Source organism: Nyctibius grandis, chromosome 1 (genome assembly GCF_013368605.1).
Source record: "Nyctibius grandis isolate bNycGra1 chromosome 1, bNycGra1.pri, whole genome shotgun sequence".
NCBI lineage: Eukaryota > Metazoa > Chordata > Aves > Nyctibiiformes > Nyctibiidae > Nyctibius > Nyctibius grandis.
Window position 1 is genome coordinate 80,812,433 of NC_090658.1, and position 27,914 is coordinate 80,840,346.

The 27,914-nt window shown below is 46.2% G+C and overlaps 1 protein-coding gene across 1 annotated transcript in view; it reads right to left on the bottom strand.

The window, feature by feature from the left end:
- PRDM1 (PR/SET domain 1) overlaps positions 1-27,051 on the bottom strand; it is a 30,315-nt gene extending 3,264 nt beyond the window's left edge. The window contains exons 1-4 of the mRNA XM_068411004.1: positions 26,992-27,051; positions 17,349-17,597; positions 10,458-10,577; positions 7,082-7,334 (exon numbers count right to left, since the gene is read on the bottom strand). Coding sequence (XP_068267105.1) covers positions 7,082-7,334; positions 10,458-10,577; positions 17,349-17,597; positions 26,992-27,051 — 682 coding nt within the window. The remainder of the gene's footprint in view (positions 1-7,081; positions 7,335-10,457; positions 10,578-17,348; positions 17,598-26,991) is intronic.
- Positions 27,052-27,914: the final 863 nt, after the last annotated feature.

Genomic DNA, 27,914 nt, shown 5'->3' on the forward strand with positions numbered 1-27,914 from the left:
AAGCAAGCAAGACTGATTGGCTCCAGCTTGAGCTGAAATGTACTTTAAAAAAAAAAAGGAAAAAGAAATATGTATTTAGAAGAAAACAGAAGCTAGCATCCACTCAGCTCAGTTCAGCACATACACTGTTTATTTGTATTCAAAGACTCCACCTTGTTATCTGGACATAATGTAATATAGACGGTACACTGAAAGATTTCCTCAATAGAAAAGAAGTCTGTTTTTATCTGATCTCCCAAAGTTAATAGTTATATAATCTTGAAATGATGACTTGTAAGATATTTTATTATAGGGGGAAAACTACAAGGAGGTTTCATATTCATGGTTACTTATGTGCAAGGTTTTCCATCAGGAGGTACAAGCCAACACCGATAGGTATGTGACTCAAAAGCATCGCAGCCCTTTAGCCAAGCTTCTACTTCTGTGACTGACTGTTCTTACTTCACTAACTGGGGTGAGAAACAGTTATTTCTGATTTTTGGAGGACCAGCTGAACCCAGGCAATCACCATGCCGCTTTCAACGTGGATTCTTTGCTTCGCTACTCGCTACCCTGACAGAATCTATCATTTGGCAACATTACCCTATAAGGCAAAGAAACAGCCATTTATTAAACATATCCAAGAAAACAGCTGCTTTCAAAGCGTGCTCCTACTCACAGCAACCCACTTTCACAGTAGCATCCTTTTTGAAATGGCATTAAGATAAATTAGACGGCAAGCAAATTTAGTTTGAGCTATGTAGGCAGCTTGTGTATTTTCAAGTTGCAATGAAATGCAATTGAACACAGTTATGTTCAATTAAAGTATTTATGATAAAACATAGGGCGTGTTGTACAGCAAGCATGTACACACATAAGCACGCAGATAGCTTCCCAATTACATCTCTCGATGTCAAAGTTTAATGCAGAGCTGTTTCAAAAATAAATTAATAGTGCGTCGCGTTATCTGGCATTAAAAATCATCTACTTCCTTTGGTCATTTTGTCTGTACTTGTGGACTGGTAACTCATTTTCTAAATGTCCAACCAGACTTTTGGGTATAACACAGAGGTCCTACTAGGTTGAAAAAGCTCCACAATGGCAATGTGGGTAATATTATCTACATCTTCTTATCAGCTGCCTGTCACCACGCCAGCATCTCAGAGCAAACATTCCTGGTGATGCTATCAGCATTGGGAAGTATCAAGACCGGGAAGTATTGAAAGCTGAGTGGGGGGAGAGAGGGGGGGAAGCAGGACTTGTGAAGCCTCACAGCAGAAAAAATAAATAAATACCACCTTATCAGGCCCATATCAGTTTCTCAGTGGGGTCTGTCAAGCAGGAAGTTCAAATTGACACTTTTCTCTTTTAAAGAAAAAAAATCCGGGGGGAGGGGAAGAGGAAGGAGAAGTGCTGGCGCTGCTGGAAAAGTGATAGAGAAACCAGGGCTGCTTCAGCTGGAGGAACGGCTCCTGCTGTCACAAGGTTAAACATCAGGGTGGGGATGTACGTGCTTTATGCGTCGCAGCAAGCCCGCGAGTGACAGAGAGGAAGCTCACACCGAGAGCGTAACTTTCTTTGTGCAACAGGCTCACATCCCCACTTGACAGACTGAAGATAATTGCTCCTTCCTTCCCTTCAAAGTTTTCCTAGTAAAGCCTCCTGTCTTACTGATTTCCATGCGTAGACAGAAGTTGCAATATTTAATGATTATTTTTCAAGTCTAACTGTGACATCTCTCTTTAGTTTGCAAGCTATCTTTGGTCCATAAATCCCCCCCTTGGCTTTTTCCCCTATCACCTGAGCACAAGGGACGCTTGGGAACACCAGAGAGATCAAAACATAAACAAGTTTGTCAGCACTGTAATAAGAGAAGGTAATGTCGGGGGCCAAGAAGTGGTTCTTATGTTTTATACTGAACGTGGATTTAAACCAGGGCTGAAACTGATTGAGAGGTTTACAACCTTTCTTGTTGCTTTTAAAGGAGCCATACTTCAAAGTTAGAGATATATTTCTTATGAATGGATTTTTTTTTTAACTTGTGATTTTAGATTTAAGTTCTTACTGATCTAATGTCTCCCTCTCGCTCTTGAAATGCATTTCGCCCTCCCACCCCCATATACATGTACATACACTAAATATAGGCACATACTCTTCCAAGATCTGTCTAGTTTCTGTGGTCAGAGAGACACACAGAAAAGAGGTTCATGACAAAACAAGAACAGTGCAGCTGCATGTGTAAGTTACTGATCTGAGGGGAGAGGGGGAAAAAAAGAAAGAAAAAAAACCAGGTGTGCCTCTTTAGGAGCCTGATCCACTTCTAACCGAGGTCAACAGATTATTTGCTCAGATCTGAGATTAGTGAGTGCTTGCAAGAGGAAAAGGGACAGAACTCCTGTTACTTTTAAGTATTAATAAAACGGGAGCGGAGGGGCTGCCTGAAGTCACTCCAGTGTGGGTGTTCCAGCTACAGACTGCTGCATAGCTGTGGGCTTTGCTCTCATTTCTTGTGCTCCGAGCTGCAGCCTGAGAAAGACTTCATAAAAACAATGATCTGTTTTTTTCTAAAAACTTGAAAAACGGTTGTAGGCAGACAGTAATTTCAACAGTAGTTTCAGGAGTGAGATGGTACTGAACACTTCGAGTGGCAGAGCTTAATTATGCCGATTCACATTTTCGATCTAAATTAAGCACCTCTTTTACTAGTAGAAAGAGAACCTCGAAGTTGTGAAGCAGGCAAAACAAAGAGTTTTTCCACTCAAAATGAGAATGGGGACCAACATTTAGAAGTATATAATTTGATCATCTGTTTTCTAAATGTGTCCAAGGCAGGGTGACATGCCTTTGAAAACATTTTGCTCAGAGAAGGTCTTTAAGGGAGCCTTCAAATAATCCTCAATATTAAGTCAACTTTAGCCCCCAAATTCTGGCTTTGTGAAGACAACCTTTCACATAATTTCAAAATCATTTTCCTGAGCCCTTTTGAAGATTCCAGGAGGCATTTTTTTAAGCAAGTGCAGATGTTTCCTCTCAACCCAAACAGAAAAGCTTCAAAACCAGAAAGTGAAACTGCCCATAAACAAAAGGGAAAGCGAGCAGCAGGAGTTAGCTAATGGCCAGCGTGTCAGGGCCAGCAGGAAGGAGAAAAGGATAAATCACATTTAAGAAACAAGCATTAAAAAGTTAATCTTCATAGGATCCAAAAGAGTTGAAATAATACCTCTTTAAACCTGTTAATGAAACAAAAAGAAAGCCAAACGTTTTGTAAATATGCAAGTTGTCCTCCTCCAACTCAAACTTTTTTTCTGAAGCTTGACCAAAAGGTGTCACCTGCCCGTACTTGACTGAGGAGACAAACACGACATGAGCACCAGGAAGTTGCATCATATGATTGCAATACATGAACATTATTATCAAATAATCATGTCCTGAGTCAATGCAATTGTTTGGGGGTTTTTGTTTTTTTGTGGGGTTTTTTTGTTTGTTTTTGTTTTTTTTTAAAAAAAAAACCTGTTACCCTCTCCACCCTCCATCCCAAAATAATCCTCCTACAATGAGGCAGGAATGAAATGCTAAACTATGTGGGACCCCTGAAGCAAATTCGCTAGTCCAAAAATAAAGTACCACAGAGACTAAAAGACAATCTGAGGGCCCAGCTGAATGAGGTTAGCACATTTAACAAATTACCAAAAATTGATTTTTTGGCCAGCAGAATATAGAGATCTTGTGCCATCGCACTTAAACCCCTTAACCGGATAACGGCACCATCTGAGGGTGACGCATCTCAAATCTTGATAGAAAACAACATCAGAGGCCTCAAAACAGGCAGGAAGGAGAAGGGGATCACTTGGTATGAGACTGAGTTTACACTGCAGGGATAACACGGAGTCTCGCCTCTACCACTATTGTGCAACTCCTTGCAGGCACTTCAACATCCACTCGAAGTTACATAGGCCCACTCGGAGCTAATCATGGCCATGAAGGTAGGTGTGTGCTTCAGCGTCTGAAGGACTGGGTCAAAGGCCCCAGTTCAGGAAAACACAGAGGACAGGGTTAAACCCATAACTAAGTACATGCCTAATTGCTGTCTTGAATCTGGATGCTTTCCTTCTACGGCACAAATGAACTAACGCTGGAGAAGTTACCTTTAATTTGAAAGTTTGCTGTTACAGAGGCAAGTAGATGTTATATGTGGATGTGTAAATATATTTATGCTCTAAAGTGGTAGTTCTCTCATTTTTGAGGCCACTAATTACAGGAAATAAAGCCAGAGAAATTCTCTGGTACATTTTTCCCTGGAGGCCCATCCCGCTCAGGTGCTTAAAGAGGAACTGAGGTGCTGAACTCCAAGACCGTGATCCCCAAACCCCTGAGGCACCTAAAGCAGCTGCCTATATTTTAAGTTGGCAAGACTGGAAGCTCTCCGTAGGTGTGTGTCCCAGGTGGCCTCTCCTGTGCCGGGCCGGGCAACCAGCCAAGGCACGGCTCTTCCAAAGCCTCCCGTGGGCACCGGCGTGCTCTACACACCCAAGACGCGGCCGAGGGAGGGAGCTGGGCGCAACACACCACGGCTGTGGGCTGGCAGTGCTGCTGCCCCACGCTCGCGCTGGAGCGCATCCCATCAGAAGGGAGCCCTGATTTCAGGCTGCGGTGGGACCTGGACCCTGACTTTCCCTCCCTCTTCCTCAGAGGGTGCCGAAACCAGCAGCCAGGAGCCGTGAGAGGCGGCGATGCTCGCCTGCTCCTCGGAGGGAAGACGTGCCACTTCCAACACCATATTATTAGTGAGACTTTTGGCTGGAGAAGGCCTTCCTGACTCTCTAGCAGGTGGAGGAGGTGACCAGTGGGGGGTCCCCCCAAGTAAGACTGTGTTAAGATGTTTTGATGGGGCTAACCCCCACATCTGCAGCAGGTGCAGGATTTGGTGCTAGTGGTTTGGAGACGAGCCTTCTGCACTTTACTCATAGACGAAAGCAGTGCGAGGGCACCTTGGCCAGGCTTGTGCTACAGAGAGAGGCTGGAGAGGCAGCAGGATGTTCTCTCATTTTAGATTTAACTAGAAGAAGTGGCCTGAGAGGAGAAGGAAGAAGAAAACTGAACGGTGCTGACATTCACTTTAAACTCATCTGGTTCCAGTACTAACACTGAAAAAAAGCATCCCTGCTCACACTGTTGCTACAGGGCCTTCAGCAAATAAGCATATTTGGGAAACTTCTGGATTTTTTTCCATACTTTTCAAGGAAGGGCACCGAAACTTTAGAAAACCTCAATCCTTACGGTACCTGTAGGGTTTCTGGCCTAACTGCAGGCCTTAAGCTTGAATGCATTTGTCACAAAGATGAGGGGAAGAGATAAAAAAAGTGAGAATTTTTTCTCATTTTTCTGAACCTCTGTTTTCTTTAGGTGGAGGGGCCTAACATAAAATTCCTAAATGGTTTAAATGGAATTATCTTTAAAAAGAAAAAGGGATATTTTGATCTCAGCATCTGGAAAGATTGCTCTTTCAAATGTCAAGGCTGAACTACACAATCGTTGCTCAAGATCCCGCCTCTTTAAATCCACGCATTGAGCCTACTTTTACTAAAATGGATTATTCTGCACATGTCCAGACACCCCTAGTTTTGACCTGAGTAAGAGTAACACCAGGTAATTAGTTGACACTTTACAAATACATTCCTCGCTACTTCTGCAAGGCAACCTAAGACAGCAGCAGATGCAGGAAACTGAGGCTGCGTTTGTGTATCCTCCTAGCTAGTGGCCAAATGTTGTCTGGCTGGGTCTTTGCAAACTCCTCATCTACAGGAACCCTTAATGCTGTTGTCTCATCCCACTTCCAGGTCCCACTGAAAAGCCAACGGTTCATATCAGAAAATAAAACCACACAGCAAGTGGTGAAATGACATATGTGCAGAACTGGTGAGATATTTTTTGAATAGGGACTACAGCAGCGTAGGACCTCCCCTCCCTCTCCTCCCTCTGCCATTAAGAGAAAGCAAATTTTCTTCTACAATTTGTTACATTTAATAGGGGAAGACCAAAAAGTGGTGATAGGACGACATTCATGGAGGATAGATGTACTTTTGATTAATCCGAATGTGTGACATCATTTTCACGATGTGGGGTTACATTTTAGCTCTGATGATCCCCAAAGTAACACTGCGATTTTATAACCCATTATTTGTTGTCAAATAACTGCAAATAGTCCTTTTTATAAAAAAAAAACCTGTCTGCAGTTTTTCCTTCGAATTTCAGCATAGGTGCTGGCAGAAGGACAAAAGAATGCTCTGCTCTATCTCAGAGCAGCTCGCAGGAGGGGAGGCAGCTTAAAAGTCAAATGAGAAGTCTGGGGCTCTGGGTGAGGTGCTAGGCAGTGATCAAACTATGAGTGAAGTGCTGAGGCTGGAAATGGTCAGAAACCACAGAGATAAACTCCTGGAAATACCTCTTCCCCCTGCTACCAGTGCTATTATTTTTGAACAGAAAATGAAAGCTGACATATACAGCCAAGAAACGGGGGCAAAATACACTGAACTTAAAAAACAAGTAACCAGATAAGAAGACCACAGGAGGTTTGCCCCCGTAAGATAAATAAGCATAGATGCAAGGCTTAAAGAGCATTATTCAGTCAACATATATTTTGTCAGACACTTAGACAGAGTCACAGCACATGGCCACTTCCTTGTACAGTGAGGGCAGCCCTCTGGGGGCATGACTGGACAGCCTTTAGTATATGCTATCAAAGCAGACTTTTGCTCAACGCACTATGAGATCTGTCTGGACTTGGAAAGTCTGAGAGTGAACCAACACCTACTGTTCTGAAGGCAGAGAATATATTCAGGCTGTTTGTCCAGAATTTCATCAGATAAGACTCAGATTGCAAACCAATAACTGTTCAGATTGTTTATGATCTGTTTACATTTGAATGGGCACAGGGAACTCACTCTGTTGTGTAGGGTTTTTTTTTTAATTCCCCTTTTCCACTCTGAGTTACCTACTGTGACACAACAGATGATGCAGCTGTGTAATTATACAACTTATTATTAGATCATATAGGCCGAAGAAACATTACTAGCATTCCTTGTTTACACTGTAATCCACTTACTGAGGTTCATCATTGTCAGCTCTCTGGAGGAGGGATAGTGCAGCCTCTCCGCAAAGTCTCGGCAATACCACACAAGCAGCTCTTGGTTGGCAGGGATGGGCTTGATGGTGTAGAAGTAGATGTTCATTCCATTCTGACAAGCAGCCAAATTCTGTTCCTGAACAGAGTAACCAGGGTTTACATAACGCATCCAGTTGCTCTTGTCCTCGTTAAATCCATCAATGAAGTGGTGAAGCTCACCACCTGAATAGATCTGGAATAGAGAGGAAGTGCCTATGAATATATATACGCACAATACGCAATACATGCGCACAGAGTCCAGAAGGGAAAAATGATAAGCTTTTTTTTTTTTTTTTAACCGAGATGATATTACCAAAATAAGAATTCAAGCTCGGCTTCCCCCTTTCCAACTATGATATCCTCTCTGTTAAGAAAAGACATGCTTATTCAAAGGTAAGTCTACAGTCACCTTTTCCATTTCTGCTTAGCCTGCGTCTCTGCTGTACGGACAAATCAGACCCAAAATCTGAAATGCAGAGTACTCTCCCTACGTGAATAGTCTACCTTAGAGTCCTTTTCCTGGTGCTATGATCAACAAGTGGGTGATGCTAATGACTGCAGGTCTGAGTGCATGCTTGCATTAATGCTTTGAGTCACCTGTGTATAAGACTGACTGGCTGTGCTACGTCAGAGTCTTTCTCGCCTTTTTCTATGGCCTCTGTACTTGCAGTTTCCTACCACCTCCGCCCAAAGGTTTAAACTATGCAAACATCCTCCACCCCCCCCCGAGTCCTAAAGCAACACTTGCTCACAGTTGGACTGTAGCCCTTCTGTAGAAAGGCTGGGCGAGGCAAAGATGAACTTCACCTGCCATAACTTAACGAAGACCTGGAGAGAGGCCAACCGATGAGAAGTCACTTTTCCTATCGAGGGACACGTTCTGGCTTGTCCACAGAGGAGAAAGAAAGTATGAATCTAAAAACTGCTCATCAGCTTGGGGGGAAGGAAGTCCCAATCACTGACAGAAGCTACTGTTTATCTTAAAGTGGTAAGAATAAGAGAAATACTCAAGAAAAACTCAGGAGACACTTTTGTTAAAGACACATCCCTTACTCTTCTGCGCTGGATGAAATGGGCTTCCTGGGTTTCACAAAACAGATGACCAGGCAAAAGCCAGACCCTGAAGCAGGAGCAGCTTGCACCACCGACGCACCTCGCTGAGCAGGAAATGCCTTTCCAAAGGGGAGACGCTGCTTATCTCAGGGGGAAAACACTCCACTGCGCGTTCCTGCCTTTGTGTGGGCACCACTTTCTTTTGCACCTACCTGGCCAGGCAGTGCATCCCATAAGCGCCCGCCGGCTGGCCGGGACCTCTCCTCCCCGAGAGAGCCACCGGCAGAGAGGGGCGAGGCAGCCTGGCCCTTTAACGCGGGCCGTAAACACCAGAATCACTTTCTTTAAGAGTAACTTCCTGTAAACTGAGAAGGGGGAAATACATGTGGCCTCATCAAAGCAGCTTGCAAGAGATTTTGTGGTGTGTTTGTTATGAGAAAATGGAAGGGAGCCGGGCGAGTTGTGCTGCATCAAGAGGAGCCTTCGGGTTTCTCTGCTCACCCCAGCTCGCTAACTTCCAGGAACGCGGGGCTCTGGCACTTGACGCCTTGCTGCCGCTTCCCAAACCGGCCCTCCACGGCAGGGCCACGGATGCTGCCGGTCACCGTGCTCTGGGGCGAAGGCGCCCCACTGGGCTCCCACCTATTCTGGGGAAGGCGAGACCAGATGTGCTGAGTCACGGCGCGGTTCCCAGAAATGACGTCGGCCCCGGGCGGCCCCGCTCCCCTCATGCGGGCAAGGCGCAGGCAGCGTCCCCCCGCGCGCAGCAGATGTTCCCGCTCCTGCCAGCAAGCCCAGGATGACTTTAATAACATGTGGGAAGTTATCTCCCGCAATTTCCTTTGCATATGCAAGCCTGTTTCAGACCCCTAGGAAGGAATTAATTTTTGGTGCAGCAGCGTGTCTTGAATGAATCAAGAGATTATAACAGGGAATTTAACGATGCTTAGATGGTTCCTAGAATATTATTTCTGAGGATCCCTCTGCACTAAGGCTTAAAATCACATCATGAGAATGATGTCACCTTTCTCACTGTAATATATGAACGAAGTCCTGCAAGATGGTTAGCAGCCCCTCTTCCCAGTGTTTGCTGTCTTATTAGCAACTGGCAGGGCTAGGGACGGCATACCAGTCTGTTCCTGTGCCGGACACAAGCTCCCAAAAAATTCAGCTAGAAGAAAAGTTTTGTAGCCTTATGAACGCGAAAACAGTTGCCTGCTCTGTAAAAACGCTCACGCAAATAACTGCCTGTGCAATGCTGTATTACATTGCATGAAGACAATCTGAGAAAACCAAAATGATGCAATTAGGTAGGAAGAAAAGGGTGTGGGGAACGCTGGTGCTTGCCCTGGGTTTCACCTGGATATGAGGTCGGGATATTGCTAAGGCAGGCAGGCACCTGGGCACAGAGGCTTGGATATACTCCCAAATCCACTGATGTAGACAGAACCTAAATGGCTAGAAGGCAGCAAAACAAATACATGGAAGGAGATGGGGCTGAAGGAATGTTCTCTAACAATTAATAATGGGTCTGTAAAGGAAACTGAGGATTATGTCAACTGATAAACTGGAAGCATATTCCCCAGCACAGACTCCCCAAGCCAAAACAAATTGGCTGGTGCTCCCTTACAACTTATAATACAGAGTACAAATTAGGCATCAGCTCTAGTGTTTATCTGGCATTAATGGATTTTTCCCTTCACTAAGTTCCATGGGCTGCTCTTTTAACACTTTCTGAAGCAGACTAGAAAAGCTTATGACTTGAACAGCATATGCTGAACACCACCACCACTGTACTATAGCAGTTCTATTCAAAACCCAGGAAAAATGTCACAAAATGTATCATAATTCCAGAGTAAAAGATTATGTGGTACTTTCACAGCTTCTTCATAGCCAGAAAAATCAAGGATATGTGACATTCGCATAAACAAGAACGACTTTCTGCCGTGAAGAAATGCAAAACAACCTGCCCCTACAGCAAGCAGCAGAACTATTTCTTTACACAATCAAGCACCACTCCGTTTCGGAAGACAGAGCTGGGAAGGGCTGTGCATCTACCCTGCTCTCTCCACCCACACATCCAAGACAGCCAGGCTTTTATTAGGCTTAGTTCACCCCACTGGCTCTGTTCGTGTCTGGCAGCGTGCAGAAGTTGCCCCCTGCATTCACACAGGTCTGAAGCAGGAAGTGACCCAGCTTCTCAGCTGTACTCATTTAGTGATCTGCTTACTGCAACAACACGGTGCTGTTTTTTCCTGCTTACCCGCCAAAAGTATTTTCTGTTCGCATTCTTGGGAACCGTATCGCTGGTATAGATCTCTCCTATCAGGGGTCCAAAGCGCGTTCCTTTTGGGATGTACTCTTTGCTTATAACTCCAGTGACCTACAAGAAGAGCAGCACAGGATCAGTCCGTTGCCAGTAGAAATGGAAAAGTCTTCCTTCCTGTCCCCTGTCCCCCGAACTTAACAAGGTAAAGCAACTGACATGAGAAATTTTTAGTGACAGGTCAGCAAAACAGAAATAAATTAACAACCGTGTTGGATATGACATGACCGGCTTTGTTTGACACTAGTATCTTACCGAGACATATGGAAGCCAAAGATGAACGCTGCCTGAAAAATGTGTTTTGTGGAAATAGATTTACAAGAAGAAACAGTAAGCGAAATGTACAGAGACTGTCAAATATCTTCAGAAGTTATTTCTCCTACCAAAGGCAACCCCCAAAAGTCTAGTTCCAGCAAACAAAAATATTCAATAGCCATCAATCACTTCACTGCTACAGAGCTCACTTTTCTAATAAGTCAGGAACTGGAATGACTGCTCCTCCAGATCAAAATGAAACCTCCCTCCCACCCCCACCTTCTTCGCTCTATACCCATCCTGATAGCTAAAAGGAGAACAAAAATAAAGACGACCTACAATTCTCTCACCAGCATACAGTGGCATACAAAACAGAATATGAAATGGCTTTGGGACATGTACTCACAGATCACCCTCTTTTATAAAAAGGAGGCAGCAGTTCCGGTAACATGTCAAGTGGGTTTGGTCAAAAAGGCGTAAGGGTTTTGATGAAAATGCTCCACTATGCTAGGTCTAAGAAATGCACTCTAGTTGTTCAGCTTCCTTCTTGACAGTAATTATACCAAAAAAAAGTCACTGACCACAAATCAGGAAGCAATTCATCATTATTCAGAAGAACGTGCCTTGGAGTAACCCTTTGCAAAACACTGCTGAGTTATTGGTTTTGTCTCTCTCTGCTCCTCACCAATCTTCTTAAATTTAATGTATCCAAACAATGTTAGAAAACCAACAATTTTGTAAACCAAAAACCCCAAGCCTTTGCAAGACTGATCCTGCTGCTCAGACAGTGGAAAAAAAGGAAGGTAAAAAGCCCATTAATTTGGTATTATGACCAAACTTTCACAGATAAATTTATTAATCGTATCCCCTTCACACATCTTGCCACTTGTCTTTTTGCTTACTAGGATTTCAGAACAAGACAGGAACAGCAGAAGTGGTTGACGAACACTGAGAGCTGGGATTACTGCTGTCTGTACCTCGCACAGAATCAACGCTCTTACCAAAGCAGATTAGCACTCATCAGATCCTGCACATAGTTCCCTTCAGTGCGCATTTCTTTTTCCTCCTAACAGTCCTTCGCAGCAAAGGACAGTAAAACCCTGGACTGTGGACAGCACTTCACAAATTAGCTAAACCTTGTGATTTTCTCATGCTACATTTTCTTCTGCTGTATCACCCTTGGTGTGAGAGAGGGAGAGAGACAGACAGATAAATACTTGCCTGTGTATTGGTCAAGATTAAAAACCCCGGTAAACAGCTAACGCCTAGCATAATTTCACGTTAAACGTCAAAATAAAGGGCACAAACAACAGCCATGGAATCAAGGAGGTAATCCACCCGGAAACAGATTGCTGGGTGTACGTGGTGGCTGTTTGCGCTTGTCTGCATTTCAACATGTGTTTCAGCACACTACAAAAAAAAATTAAACATCAACACTAGAGGTAGTTAAATGCTCCATTGATCTGTGCATCTGGACTGAAGAGAGAGAAAAGGGACTTCCAGAAATTTTCCTACACCTACCACAAGCTGAAACAAGCTCAGTGGCTCAGTTTTATTTTTGTCTTGCTTGTACATTTCTCATAGAGAGCTGAAAAAGGCAGATGTTCTTCTCATCTTCCCCATATATCTTCATTTACATCCAACTGCCCTCTCAAGAAAAGTTCACAACCAAGCTACAGCACACCCTACCAGTTTTACTGCCTGGTAGCTTGAGTTTTTTCATGGTTTTAAAATATCTGGGCCTTAATTAAAACGACTTTAATGAAATTCTCAGAATCTCTAGAAATCACTCCTCGAACTAGTCAACTTGAAACACTCACTGAACTGGTGTCTCTGACACAGCAAATACTTTTTGATATCCACCTTACACACAGTGTTTGCTTCTCCCCTGCCCTGGTGCAGCTGAGCACGAAGACGATTTCTCACCCTATACCCATCAGAAGGTTATTTTGGCAGAGGATGTTCTGCACATCTGTGTGTGCCAGCACTGAAGTTTTGCAAAACCAGACTAAAGCTGTCCAGATGACTTTTAACTGAGGATGGCTTTCTGGTCAGCAAGTCTTGGCCTCTGCTGTGCTCCCCCCAAGCTCAGCTGCTGTGGTCGAGGAGGGGTACCCTCCGGGAGAGGGGTGCCAGCAGCACCAGGACAGGCTGGCTCCAGGCTGCCGGCAGCCCCCCGGTCGCAGCCAAAAGGGGGTCCTGCCCTGCCACTGCTTGTGGGGGGGGGGCGGCTTAATAAGAGGCCGAGACGTCCAGAGCTACCGAGGGCTTGCAGGCAAAACAGCGCAGGAACTGCACGGCCTGAGCTGAGGGGAAGCCGTCTCCGCGCTGCCGAAAGGCCGGTGCAGGGAGGCATTTCAGACTTGTGTCCACCAGGTGTCCTTCAGCACGCTGCTGCCTCTCGGCGAGGAGACCTTCCCCTACAGCATCGTGGCAGGGAACCACAGGGGAGCATGACCTGAGCTCGCTCCCCACAAGTAGAAGCCTCCTGCCCTGGTGCAGCCTGCTGGGTCTGAACCGTGCCGCAGGGAGCACCGCGCTATTTTCAGATCAATTTCCTCTCCACAGACGCTTACCCCCTCTCCCTTCAAAGCTCCAACTTTCAACACTCCCGCAAGCGGGACACCACCACATTTTCCCTTTCAGTTAAAGCAGCGTTTCTAGCACGAAGATGAAGCCAAACGTCAGCCTGAAGCCGCAAGGCCGGTCCCGGGCGCTGCGGGCGGCTGTGGCTCCTGCCGAGGCCGGGCTGAGCTAACTCGCCCGCTCCGAGCGGGACGGGATGCGCCGAGAGGCGCCGGCCGGCGGGCGGGGGGCAGCTGCAACCTGGAGGCGCTGCGGCGGCGCCCAGCCGGGCCGGCGGGGGGAGCCCGGCCCCGGCGGGGGGAGCCCGGCCCCGGGACCGGCAGCTGCCCGGGGCGGCGGCCCTGGAACTGACCAGGGTCCTAATGCGGCGCCGGGGGCCGGCGGCCGGGAGCCGGGAGCGGGGCGGCGGGCACGGGCACGCCTGGAGCCCGGCAGGCCCGGGCAGCAGGCCGGGCGGCAGGGCACATCCCGCCCTGCCCGCACCCCGCGACAGGAGAGGGATGGGCTCCGGCTCCAAACTTGATACTAGAAGGAGCTTTGAAAGACCAACCCTCCTACGTCTGTGTTCATTTCCAGTGCCCTCTCCCCAAACAACCACCCCTGTTAATTCTGCAAGAGGACAATATTTTGCAATGGGACCACTAAACTGCTTTAAAAAAACCAAACAAAACTAACACTGGACAAACTCTTATTGGCTTCAGTGAAATAACAGTATTCTCCAAATGCAAACAGGGAAGGCCATCATGTGTCCTGGAATAACACTGATTTTTTTTTAACTGCTAGCTCTGCAGAAGCCCACATAAACCCTACCACATCTACTGCTTCGTTCAGTGACCAGCTTTCTAAAAGAGATACCATGAAATAAAATGCTTTCAGACCGTTTCCTCAGTGATCATACATAAAAGACACAAAACAAAAGCAACAGGAGAAAGTAAGTGTCTGAGGTCTGCGAGGCGCACTTTGTAAGAGCTCAAAATCACTGCTTTCATCAAAATCACTGATTGAGGGTCCGTCTCTAACGAACGGCCTTACCAGAGCAATGCAACAAGTAATGGGTTTGCTGAGATGTGCTTCTCTCTGTCAGGCTCACGGACCAAGATGAGTCACTAGTAATATTCACGACAGCAGAATAACTGGCACTTTATATCAAGAAGGGCTGTGCAGGCTTTAAGGACTGAGACCAAAGGGAAAAATTATTGAAAAAAAATGTTTTTAAACATCTGCATGAAAAACATCATTCACATGTGGCCTTCTAGAGCGCGATTTTGGCACTGCGTTTCATCATTTTTTGTCAATTGCTAAAACTGGAGGAAAGGATAAATAATTCACGCATAGAAATAAATGACTTCATGTAAACCTAACAGCCTAAAATGTTACGAGCAATAGTAATTCATTTTTTAAAATGCTGACACATACTGTGAACTCATAATGAAAAATGTGTCCTTCAGAAAAATCCCCGATCGAGATCCAAGAATAAACAAGAGTATGACGTGTCATGGACTCCCTTGCAAATTCAATAAACATTTAAAGAGGAGCTACTCACTTCACAAAGCATGCAAGGGAAAGAAACACAAAAAGCAACCCTCCCCAAACAGCAGCGGTTGTACTTCCTCTCTCCTAAGCAGGCACGCAGTACTTTTCCTACTCCAAATGCAGATACAATACTAATCATGACAGCACTGGGATTTCATGATCTAATCATGACAGTATTTGCGTTTCACAAGCGATGTATTATATATGTTTTTGTCAATAAACTGACTCAGCATTTAAAACTCTCAACCTGATGAAGCCACAGCTCTTCACAAAGTTAACAACAAAGACAGCTCACATCTGAAACCCACTGGCAAACATGCATGCATGCATCCCCCAAAGTCCTACCTCATCCTTTCGCAAGTGAAAAAAAACCCCCCTATCGAGCTGTCAGGACCCCAGTGGTTTTCCATGAGGTCAAAACCATAATCAGGCTCCCTCGCTGACCCCACAAACACTGATGTGCAAGAGCAACACGCACTCAGTCCTGACCCCACTGAACAAAATCAAACTTGGAAGGCAGACAGAAAAAATTAATGTTTCACATCAGAAGTTGCTAGAATGCAAGTGGATTACACCATTCACAACTATTTCACCCTGCAGACAAGCAGCAAATGAGTGACCTGTCCGTATATTCACAGGACCGTAGCTTTCACAGAAGGTGAAGAAAAAAAGGATCAGATCGGCCCTTTCTTTCAGAGCTACCTTAGAAATAATCAGGGTTCGAAAGTTCCTATTGCTCCTTACGGTAGGTGCTATTCAGCGCAAATAAAAGACCAGGGGGAACTCTGGAGAACAAAAGGAGGATGTCCTATATTCAAACTCCCACTAGCAGGGAGCTGCACGGGTCACATTTTACAAGGAAGAACCAGGAAGCTTTCAACGACTTCTCTCTCCCCTCGCCTCTCATACAGAGATGGCAGCAATCCTCCTACATTGATTCACTGACCTGAGCTATAGCGTAAGGAAATTACACCTCGCTGTTTCCAAACACAGCGCTGGGAATTTTGAAAGCTCCTCAGACATTTCCTACCGCGGCAGCAGGACTAAATGGGGGCAGAGAGAGCAAGCGGCCCGAGCAGCCAGTCACCAGCCGGCTGCTGAGGATCTGCCCAAGCTGTTGCACTGCAAGCTCATCCTTCAACCAAGAAATCCTTCTGTCTCACACAGTGGAGTCACAGCTTTATCTCCGCACCCGCCCCCCCAAAGTAAGACCTATCTAACGATGCAATAACACAAAACAAGGTTTCGCACTTTTTTTCTGGAGAGTGTACTGTCTCTGCCAAAGCTCTGCAGGGCAGGGCAGGGCAGATGGGAAGAGAAGAGTGATTTTGCAGGAGAATTTAAGCTTTAACCTCTTACCAAACCTACTAGGCACTGTATTAGGCACTGCCAAGCTAAATTCCACAGTGCCAATACCCTCCAGCTGGGGGTCCGGCCCTATTTCTGTATGCAGGATTAAACAAGTACCTCCTTTGGAAGGAAATATTTGATAGGCATGGATGAGTGTACCTCTTCTTTTCAGCTCTGTGGTCAGTGTGTTTAGCCAAAGTAGAAGCACAGGTAATAGCTGCTATACCACAAGTCTCAGCACAAGGAGAAATGAAGGGTTGTCCCTTGGGTTATTACCCCGCCGAACATCACACCTAGCTATAATAGCTACTCTATATGAAGGAGTAAACACAAAACCAAATTGCTCATCCGGGCTCATTTCTTTCCAGCCCTTCTGAAACAACAACAAAGAATGTACCCACTCCAGGGACACGGATAGGACAGACTCGCACGGCCACCTACCAGTGAAGATACTGTCCCAGATAAACAAAAGTTAATTTCAGCTACGGCCACCTTTCTGTCAAGCTTGCTACAGTTCTACAATCACTTCCTTAACTGATATGCCGGAGTTTTTAAGAATTTAGGAAGTCGGGAATATGGCAAGCTCATGAAAAGAATAAAGCAATTTCATAACCAAAGGGAAAACAAAAAGAAATAATTAAACACATTTCCAGGAATTTGTTTTTTTTTTCCCCTCTACTTTTTTTAAAGCTATTTATTGGACAACCGAGGCACTTTAATCTCTGAGCCAGAGGCAATGAATGGTCCTGGCAAACAGCAGTCTAGAAATTGGCACAGAGCACTACCCCACAGTTTAAATATGCTTATTCAGATGCTGTTCAAATTGTGTGAAAATTTAACTGTTTGCGAATTGGTACAGAACCAGTTTCAGGGATAGGCTGGCTGCGATTTCCAGTGAAAATATTACACGACAGACGACCAGCTCACAGTTTCTTAAAAGACTTATCAGGGCCCCAACTTAAAAGCCAGCGGGTAGCATTTGTTGGTGGTGGTGGGGTGTGTGTGCATGTTTTAAAGAATGGAAGCCAGGGTGAGCACACACTTTCCGAAGCGCTGTGATTTGGCTTGTCTGACTCCAACCTTCCCCACAGCATTGCCGCTTACCTCTTTGCAGTTAGATGCATATTTGAAAGTCAAGTTCCTTGGCAAGGAAGCCTCTGCCTGAGTTAGGGTGCCTCCGTCGGCACTGGAATCCAATGGGTGATCGTTTACAATGTATGTGCACTTCTCTTCAAAATCGGCTTCTGTCCACAGAGTCATGTCAGCATCCTCCATGTCCATTTTCATCGTCCACTCTCTCCCTTTCACCAGATTCTTGAAACTCACAGCGTCCGAGCTACACTGTGTAGCAGCCTGGAAAATAAGAAAACAGCCTTTAATCCTCATTGTCCTTCAGTGTTGTGGTTTCCGTTGAGACAGCGTGACTAATACAGTAGTCTGTGACACTTTAAAAACGTATGCAGGATAGTTGGTACAGTTGAGTAATAGCCAAAAAGCAGTGTAAATGAAGCTGCTCTGACTGAAGCAGTGCCTTAAAACGCCAGCCTCGGTAATAATGAGGAGGGAACAAAAACAAAGAGGAAAAAATCCCTAGGCTGACAACCGCTTTACCTTTTTCAGACCCTTTCCTTAATGTTTCAAAGAGAAAAAAAATATTCCATGCTGAAGAAAACGTGGGGTCATGGCTGCGAGACCACTTAAGTCGCCTGTGGAAAAGCTGCCTCAGAAAAGTGTCACAAACAAGGAGAGGAAGAGGAAAGGAGCTGCTGTCTGCGTCTGAATGAAGCTAAAAATGGAAAGCGCATGTTGGAAGAGCGGAACCCAGCCTTGCCTCTTCCAAATGGGGAAGCCTGAACTTTCCCACCGGCTTTCAACGCACAAACAACTTTCAAAACAACCTGGCCCCCCCCGCCTCCTCCTGACGTCCCCTTATCCTTTGGCATGGAAGGCTGAGAAAGCCGACATCCTGCCAGCATCACTGCCGCTGCAGCAGCAACAGCCCTGCACAAAGCACTGCAACACGTTTCTGGGGGCTGGGAAAAGAAAAAATGAGCAGGGCAAGTAAATAAAATAAATTTTTTTTTAAAGTTCTTTTATCCCTTTTGATTTTGATGGTACCTCTGAGAATGACTACCTCAAAGCACTGGACGGGAGCCCCGGAGGACAATTCCACTCAGTCCTTCAGCCCCTCTGCCTATTCAGGAGAGAAGCGCTGTTATCAAAGCTATCCCCAGACAGGTACTGGGTCGGGCTCTTTCCGTAAGGTTCATTAGGGACCAAAATCTCTGCCTACGCCGGTAGCCGGGAATGGCGTTCAAGCCCGGCATAAAATCCCTTCATTTTCCCTCTTCCGATACGCAGCTACTGTGAAATTCACACCCCTCCTCCGGGAAAAACGAAACGCCACGGCTGAAAGAGCACGATCTTCCGAGGAAGAGGTGAAGGGCTGACTGACGCCGGGTTAACGGGAGACCCCCGGCGCCCCCCCGGGGGCCGCCCCTCCCGCGCCGGGGAGGCAGGGCCGGGCCGGGCCGGGCCGGGCCGGGCCGCCGTGCCCGCGGCCACCGGCAACCGCCCGGCGAGGCTGACGAGGGGGGTGGCGGCAGGCGGCTCCCCCACGGCCGCCGGGGGAGCAGCCCCGCGCCCCGTCCCGGCTGCAGCCAAGGCGAGCGGTGCGGTCGTTACTGACTCTCGGCGTTAGAACGGGAAGAGGAGGCTCATAGCGAAACTCGGGGGGTGACAGTTGCGCGGCGGAGCGAAAGGGTTAATGCTGCTCAGGGCAGCGCTCCCGACCCGGGAGAGGCGACGGGGAAACTTTTGCTCCGTCCTGCGGGCGCCGGCGCGGCCGGGGAGGGCGAGGAGAAGGAGCCGGGGCGGTGGGGTGGGGTGAAGCGGGGGGAGAGGCATCGCGCTCCTTACCGGGGCAGAGTCCGCGCGCGTTCCCACAGCGAAGCCCACCGTCGGCGGCAAACCTGGCTCATCTCTACGGAGTCAACATTCCTCCTCCCTTCCAGCGCCGGCTCCCCGGGACACTGACTCACACCTCCAGCCGCCGCCGCTCCCCGCCCGCTCCTCCCCCGCTGTCAGACAGGTGCCGCCGCGCGCCCTGCTCTTGCCGCCGGGAAACGCTGGGGGGCCGCCTGCCACAGCGGCCCGCGCTCCGCTCCGCTCCGCTCCGCTCCCCTCGGCTAGGCGAGGCTCGGTTCGGCTCGGCCCGGCCCGCCCGCGGCTCGCGCGCAGCCCGCGCGCGGCTGGCGCTCTCACGCACCGGCCCCTCCCTCTCCCCGGCTCTTCTCCCCACAGCGCGGGAGGTGGGGCTCTACCTGCCGCCCCCTGCCCCGCGATCGTTTTAAGATTAATTATTATTTATTATTCTTTTTTTTTTTCCCCCTCCCCTTTCGACCAAGACGGGGACGGCCCGGGACGGCCTCTGCGTGCGCGGGGAGAGCCGCGGCGCTGCCCAGCGGCCCGGGCCCGCCGGACGGGCACCTCCGCGCTTCACCAGAAGCTCACGTGAGCCAGTTTTTACTAGAAATCTATTTTTCGTGCTATTTTAAACTCCAGAGGCAAACACGTACCCGCTTCCGTTCTCCCTCAATTCGACTAGATGGAGCACTATAAAAATAACAATTAAAATGACTCCCAGGTTCCAGAATATCGATTAAAACACGATTTAAAGGGCTTACTCCCAAACCTCAATAATCATAGTACTTGATATGACCAATTCGTGACTTTCAAAGTTCTGACTTTATCCCTTTCCAGCGCCGCCTCCTTATCGATGCTTGTAAAAGGAATTAGGGGAAACATTTCTGTTTCTTCCTTTAAACATCATCTCCCTCTCCCTAAGTAACAGCGGGGAAGCTCACACGAGCAGGACTAGGCAGGCAGCATTCCCAAACTCGACACCCCTTTGGCAGCGTGGTGAGGAAACGAGCGCAGATCGTGCGCAGGGCAACATGTAAGCCACCGGCGGGGAGCGCACTGGTGATGGAAGGATTGGAAGAGCAATTAGCGGACCCTGCACCCCATTTTTTTTTCCTCCGATCCAAGTCAGCCTGCTGGCTGAAGGAAGGACATCCTGTGATGATGGCATACAATGTCCTGTTTGTTTATTATTAAGAGCATTCCTGCTCCTCATTACAAAACAACCAGATGCTTTACTTCCTTCAGTGGTCCTGTCTCTGCAGCGAGGCGTCCTCAGGCTTGAGGAACGGTGATGCACAATTCCATTTATAGCCATCTACAGCCCATGCGAACACTAGCTGCTTCACTGCGAGGCAACTCTACTACTTTTCCTTCTTCTCGCACATCTGCGAGTGTATTCTCGTCACTTTCCCGGCACTTTACGTGGCAGCTAGTTTCACATTCTTCTTTTAAACACACATGCACTTATATTTTGGGGTGATCTGGGTGTTACGTACTTCTTCACAGGAAAAAGGGAGAAAAGAGGAAAAAAAAGCAAGTTTTATGCAATCGGGTGCCTGCCTGTCTCTCTGGTGGGCGTACACACATCCCTTTCCCTTAACCCACTCCTCCTCCCTCTGATAAAAAGACGTGTGGAAAGGATTACTTGCCATTTTCGGTCTGCAATGCTGAGAATAGTATATCTGTGTAAAGACCTTCCGTACACGCTAACACAGGAGGGCTCGTGGCAGCAGACATAAGTAGGGCAACTGCTTGCAAGTGAGTGTCCTGGCTTAACTTCCACCACGGTGTAATTCCACAAGAGAGGTGGCCCGAGCACTGGGCTGAAGGATATAAATGTAATTGGATATACCCAGTAAAACCGAGGCGCATCCAAAATGAGGTCTAGGAAGGCTCTGAAGTAAGAAGAACCATTCATTAAAGAAGAGAAATCCGGCCTACTTGATTGGGTTAATTAACTGATGCTGAGTCACACCGCATAGAACAGAAAAACAATGTAGTCATACTGAAGGTGATTATTTTACCGAAAAATAGTCTCACTGAGAGGCAGCTGTTTCAGAGCTTTTCACTTCCCTGTTAGCTTGAAAGAAAAAAAAACGGGGGGGGGGCAAGAAAAAAGGGTTGATGTGTTTCCTTCAGGGGCTGATCTTCTTAAGGTGAAGGAGAGCAGGAGAAAAGCAAATCTGCCTTTCAAGGAACTGAGAATGCTTTTGGGCTGAAGAAGAAGAGGAAGCAGAGATTAGATCAGATCAGATGAAGCAAAATATTTGTGAGGATGACAGGAAGATGCCAATATCCCAGGTCAGTGCAGCTCTCTCCCCGGAGCCTGGGAAGACAACTACAGCTGATGAAGCCTACAGACTTCAAATAACTCCGTGGCACACTCTGAGGCTGTCCTGAAATTAGCTCCAGGTGTCTCAGTGAAGCTAAGCCCAGAACTACAGTAGTGCAGGAGAAGGGATTTCACTGGCATGCAGGTCTAGCCTAACAGTGCCTGATCTGGAATAAAACTAAGTTTATCAAGAAAGAAGAGACAGAAACAAATTGTTAAGAATGTGTACTAAAGTAAGAATCACAAAGGAAACTCTGCCATTAAAGAAATATATAGACTGACCTTCTGACCTTCCTCCTTAATAGAGAAACATAAAAAGATGCCCTGTTCAACCAGCAGTTTTCTGCTCTTTTATAGAAATCTTTCATCAGTAGCTGCTATTGTCTGGAATGTGCAATCTCAAAATGCTGTTCATTTCAAAAAGAACACTTTTAGTCATATTTTCATTTTTTCCTTCTCTCTCATAGAAAACCTCAATTACCGTATTAATCAGCATTTCTCAGGCAGCTCTCTCTGCAGCAGCTTTCAGCCTGGCAACAAATCATGAATGGCCCTAACAGCTCTGATCTCAGAAATCCCCATCCATTTCCTTTGATGCTATCACCACCTCAGCTCAACAACAAGCCTGCCCAACTCAGCCTCAGCTGCCGCTGCTGTTCTCCCTGCGCCTGAGAGAGCTGTAATTGTTAAGGGGAAGAAGGAGGGAAGGGAGCTGGCTCTAATAGATGAAACTTCTTTAGAAAGTCGGAGGGGAGATAAAATGCACACGAGAGATTAAAGCGGAGTCTCATTTTCACATCCTCCCCTTCCCCTTACGCAAACAAGGTCAGTGGCAAATTGACCACATCAAGGGTAACTACCAGACCCACCCCCATTTCCCACTTCCTGCATGTAGGCATCCTTGTGCTGGTAAACATTTGGGGACCAGTTGTGGTCATTACTCGGAGAAGGTACATGATGTAGTTGCACGACTACACATCTTTTAAAAGCCAACTGAGAAATCAAACTCAAAGAAGAACTTGCTTTCAAGTTCTGCTGAGATACACTCGTGTTTTGGGGCCACATTTCTGAAAACGTGGTAGCCGTCAGATTCAAGGGAAAGAGAGAGACCCAGCAGGCTCTATTGACTGTGCAACAGGAAAAGTTAAAGCCGTCTTCTCACAGACTGGCCTGACCTTTACAAAACACAGCCTGTAGGCTTCAGATATGATCTCAGAGGCTTTGTATGCCCTGGACTACTTCAGCATGGTATTGCCTATAAGGAGAGAAATTAAAATTGCACTTGAATCTACATGAAGGTTTTTGAAAGGGCATTTGGGGTGGTGTATGTTGTAGCCAGGAGGCTTTTGAATTAACACATGCAGCTTTCAGGGACTGCCTTTAATTACAGAGCACCCTGGTCATTGCCTCGTAGCACTTCCAAATGCCTTCACGTTTATTTTTGTCTCGGCTGTGCAATACCAAGAGCAGATCTTTTGGCTTCACTCTCAGCTACTGCCTAGTGCAAGCCTTCATGTCTCTTTTGATTTCTGTTGTTTTATCCTCTCCAAGAAATTTTCCTTAAAAAGAGAAAAAAGGAGTCAAGCTAAAGTACCATATCCCTTTTTGTTTCCAGCTAGGCCTTATTAAAATACTGCTCAGATGACTTATGAATAAGCCAAAACAACCCTCCTCCAATGGAAAAAAACGTTCTTGCAGCACACAGGAGTGAGAACTAAGCTTCAGCCATTTCCTCTTGTTGAGGCTCGAGTTTGAGAAGAAGGAGCCGAGGCTGTCTGGGCTTGCTATCAGGAGGGCAAGAAGTCACTGTGAGAAGTTGGGCTTCTCTCCACTGCGAACGCAGTTGAGCAGCAAAGACGAAACAGTCTGAAGCCACTTGCTCTTATTTCCCAGGAAGCAAGCTGGGGTGAAGGTATTGAGAAAGTAGCAGCAGCAGAGGCTTGGTCACTGCACTTCTTTTTTTTTTTTTTTTCATTGTGGGAGAAGGCAGCAGACCTCAGGGGCTGGACTAAACGTAAGGAGCTCTCTCCTTGTCCCTTACGAGAAGGGAAATGCCTCACAGCAAAGACCACAAATGTTCCCCTTCTGGTTACCATCAGCTTTCCCATCACACTTCTGAGCGATGGTGGTCTTCAGAAAGGTAGGGATGATAGCCAGGAGCCCATACAACAACACTTGTACTGTCTTTGCATGTTTCTACCAACCCAAGTTTGTACCAGACAAGAAAACCTGAGCACAAAAATCAACCTTCCACATCCCAAACACAGACTTCTGAATTAGAAGGCTCACTCCTGTGAATATTTCAAAGATGCCAGCCCAGCAACAAGCTCACGACAATCTGAAATAATGAAGCCACCTCAGAATTAATTGCATTAATTCAACTTTCATGACTCTTCCCAACTTAGCAGTCATGACACTTTATGGGGTATTCTCTCCTCAACCTGCCTGGTAAGTCATAGTTACATGAACCACAGTGAAAATTCGGACACTGTTCCTGCACAATTCAGTGAGATTTCATTTCATCTGGAATTTCATTTCAGATACTCTCCAGGCTGCCCAGTCTCGTGGAGTTGATGAACACAGCAGAAGGAGGGTGAGATCCATGGGTGGAACCACGCCACTTTTCTCAGACAAAGAACTGGCCAGGGAGCGCGTTTCAAAACAGATTAACAAAAACAACAGCCACACACCATGACAAAGCGCATATGGTGGAAACGAAAATATTTACCCACAGATTATCACAGATCCAGCAACGCGACTACCGTGCATCTAGGACCAAGGGATTCGGAATAGTGACTGTGTATTTAGAGCTGATTAGGGAATCTGGCAGGGGTGGGCTCAAGGACCACTTTTTAAGCTTCTAAGAGTACAGTTGTCCTTTCTCCACCTTTCCTACACCATGGTGGTGAAATAACAGTCTTTTCAGACCTGTGTGTTGGCTGGGGGAGGGAAGAATTCCTCTGCTATTAAACACAACTTCTCATTAAATAGTTGACACCTTATCCTTCTTTAAATGTTGTAATGTTTACTTTGCAAAACCCAGGAAAGCTTTTAAAATAAAGATAGCAGAGAGATTCTTAAGCAGGGTGTCCTTGCTTATCTGCTCTTTATCAACCAGCTATTGTTTCTGGAGGGGCTCGTTGGGGAAGGTGGAGCAAAGGGGGTTAATGTTCAATAGGTATCTATCAGTTCCCCTGAAGGAATAGCGCTGCTGACAGAAGAGCAACACTGGGCTCTCAGCTACTTCCTGCAGAATGTGACAGACCAGAGAGGAAAAAAATGAAGGCTGCAGCTACTGCTTTTTTTTTTCTTCTTTTTTTCCCTCCCTCTCCCAAAACAACTAGTTTTAAGAAAGACATTGTCCTTAGGAGAGATAATCCCACAATAGAGAGTCCATTAGAGGTATTAAAGCATTGGCAGCGCCTGATCTACAAGAAGGGCTCTGTCCTGACAATAGACAATTAAAGCTGATAAATCTGCACTACTTGTTGCCGTTCTAATTCCTCGTAATTGTATGCTACTTGTCCCTGCCTCCTGCGTCCAGGGATGAAGCATGTTTCTTTAATCTCCAGAGTACCTGACCTAGTTCCTATGTGGTCTTTTCAGGACCTGTTTTCTTCCCATCTGGACTTCTTCCCTCCTACTCTCCTTTCCTGCTTCCCTCCCCTAAGCATTAAGAAGAGGTTACGATAGAGGGCACCGAAAAGACCAGAGCCCAGCACCCGGATCAATAATTCTGGAGCCCCAGACAATGCACTAATCTGCAATAACAGCTAATCATGGTCAATTTGGCACACCAGTGATTAAACTGTACTTTTCATTAGGCTCAACAAGTAGAGCAGACGCACACTGACAATTCAAATTGCCCTATTGGTAAGAGCTGCCGAACTCGTGTGTGCTGCTGCGTTTGTAGCTGCTGCATCACTCGTCTTGCCAGTCCAGGCGCTTTGTGGGGGCTTATCTTCTCCTTTTGACGTTTTATGGACTGCGGCTCTTAGCTGTGTTCTCTATAAAAAGCAAGCCCCTGCCTCACTTGACTACAATGAGTTCTCCTAATTAAAGGGCTCGGTGCATGAAACTGTGATGTGCTGTGCAGGACACTGAAAAACGATCATCACAATTACATGTTCCCTTCTGGTGCTGACAATATTCTGGGGTTTATTTTACATCTCAAAGATATCTCAAATTTTTCTCAAATTTCTTTTTTTTTTTTTTTTTTTTTAGGAAAGCTTGGAAGCCTACTGGTGACAGAGCAGAAGCATCAAAATACGCATCACAAGACTTAAAAGAGAAAATAAGTAAAAACTACCGTGCATCTATTTATTTTTCAAACTTGTTTTCAAACTGAAGTTCAGCCAACCTCACAAAACATTTGAAGACTGAAGAGTGGTTTTGATTTTCTTTTTTCCACCAGTAGGTGAACAAGCCACTACTGTGTCTACTTGAGAAATCTACAAAGTTATTAACCCTTACATGCCATTTTGATAGTGACCTTCCCATCACCCTCACAGAACAATTTCTTCTGACAACAATTTCTTCTGGTTACAATCGTACCTAGCGGACCCGTTTTGCAAACTGCCCTGAAAGCCTCACCCAAGAGTTTACCACAATCTTTAAAACACAGCACCAAATTCCAGGACTCCTAGAGACCGACCCCACACACTCAGGGGTCTCCTTCTGTTTAACTTTGGCTTATCATCCTTGTATTAACTTGAATAAGTGTTAAAACTGCACTCCAAGTTGCTCTTTAAAAAAAAAAAAAAGCAAAGCAAAAAAAAGAGCGTGGAAGATGTCAAACGAATGCAGGAAATGTCTATTCTACTATTAATATTAATGAATCCCTAATGCATTTGCAACCCACTTGGGATAAGTCAGCAGAGCTCTTCTGACAGCTATTCCTCATCAAACTACCACTGCTAAAGATGTTGATGCTTTCCCTTTTGCTTTGTCATCTTTAAACCAAGTGTAAATCGCACCACAGCCTCCCACAAAATAATGTATTTTATCCTAAGTGAACGCAAAGCCCTGGAGACAGAGGTTTAAAAGAGCGCACACGTCCGCTCAATTTATCATTTTAAGATAGGAAGCTGCCGCAACAAACAAAACACCTCCTTGAAAGTGGGACAGCAGCAGATTGCAGTGCGGAAAGCTCTGGGATCTTTTGTTTTCCTGGAGAGCAACAACAGGGCTTTGCAGAGAAAGACAACAGCCTCCCCTTGCTTAAATCTAAATCAGTTCATATAGGAAAGCCTGCCAACTGCTAGTTAGGTGGTAACAAAATATTGCAGATAATTCACTTTTCATGATAAAGCAGAAACAAGCAGGCATGCAGCACCCAGCAGGGGCTCAACTGATAAAACGGTGTCAAACTCAAACCATTTGTCAATTGGGAGGAAAGAGAGCAAGCTGAAAGATGGACTCAGGAAGTAGATTTATCTAGTGCAACACATTAACTAGTATAAATACTAAGGGAAAAGTAAACACATTTACCCAGCAGTATCTCCAGCCAGCAAAGAAAAGGCTTCTGAGCCTCAGACCCACGCTGGCCATCTAACCACTCAGCTGTCAGCTGTAACAGCAGTAGCATTTTTCTTGTGCGGGATTGCAATGCCATTTAATTCATGGCACTAAAAGGTTTTATTAAAAGCGTACATTATAATTAAGCAAAACAAAAGCGTGACTCCTCTGCTGTTCTAGTCTCCTCCCTCCACCCAGTAGCCAAAACAATAAAACCACCTTGGCAGCAAACAAGTCAGGTAACATACCCCAGAGAAGAGCACAGATTTGTTATACAATCATTTACTTTGCGTCCAGCTTGCTCAAAACTGCCTTATCAGAAACTTCTGTCCCGGAGGCTCCCGAGGCAACGGAGGGGGCTGACAATGCAGGTCAGGCACAGCAAGTCGCCAGCAGCGTAATGTGGGGCACACAAACAAACTGGAATAATGCAGGGCAGAAGGGCTCTTTGGATGCCTGCTTTCCATTGGAAAGGCTAAACAAATCACACATTTTGTGGGCAGCACTGCTCTGCTGCAGTCACCGGGAAGAAGGAAAATGGTTCAAAGGGACCAAGGATACCAACCCACAGCTACGTACACACACTTTGTGCCCACAACCCCGTAATATCGAAGGATGCAACGTCACATCAGCAAACCATTCTAACGCTCAACCCAACACAAAATTCAAAAATGAACAGCAAAGTAAGTAATCTGCATCATGCCCTTCAAAAAAAAAAAAAAAAAAAGAACAAAAAAGGAGTTAATTCATAAAGCAAAAATACAGCACATTTCTTTGTTCAGCTGTACCTTCATGTGTCCGCACAGCACAGATTCCCCACCTCCAGCTCATGCATCTCAGGATTTTAGTCCATGCGGAAAGTCTGTCATTCACTCTCACACCCTTACACACGCACG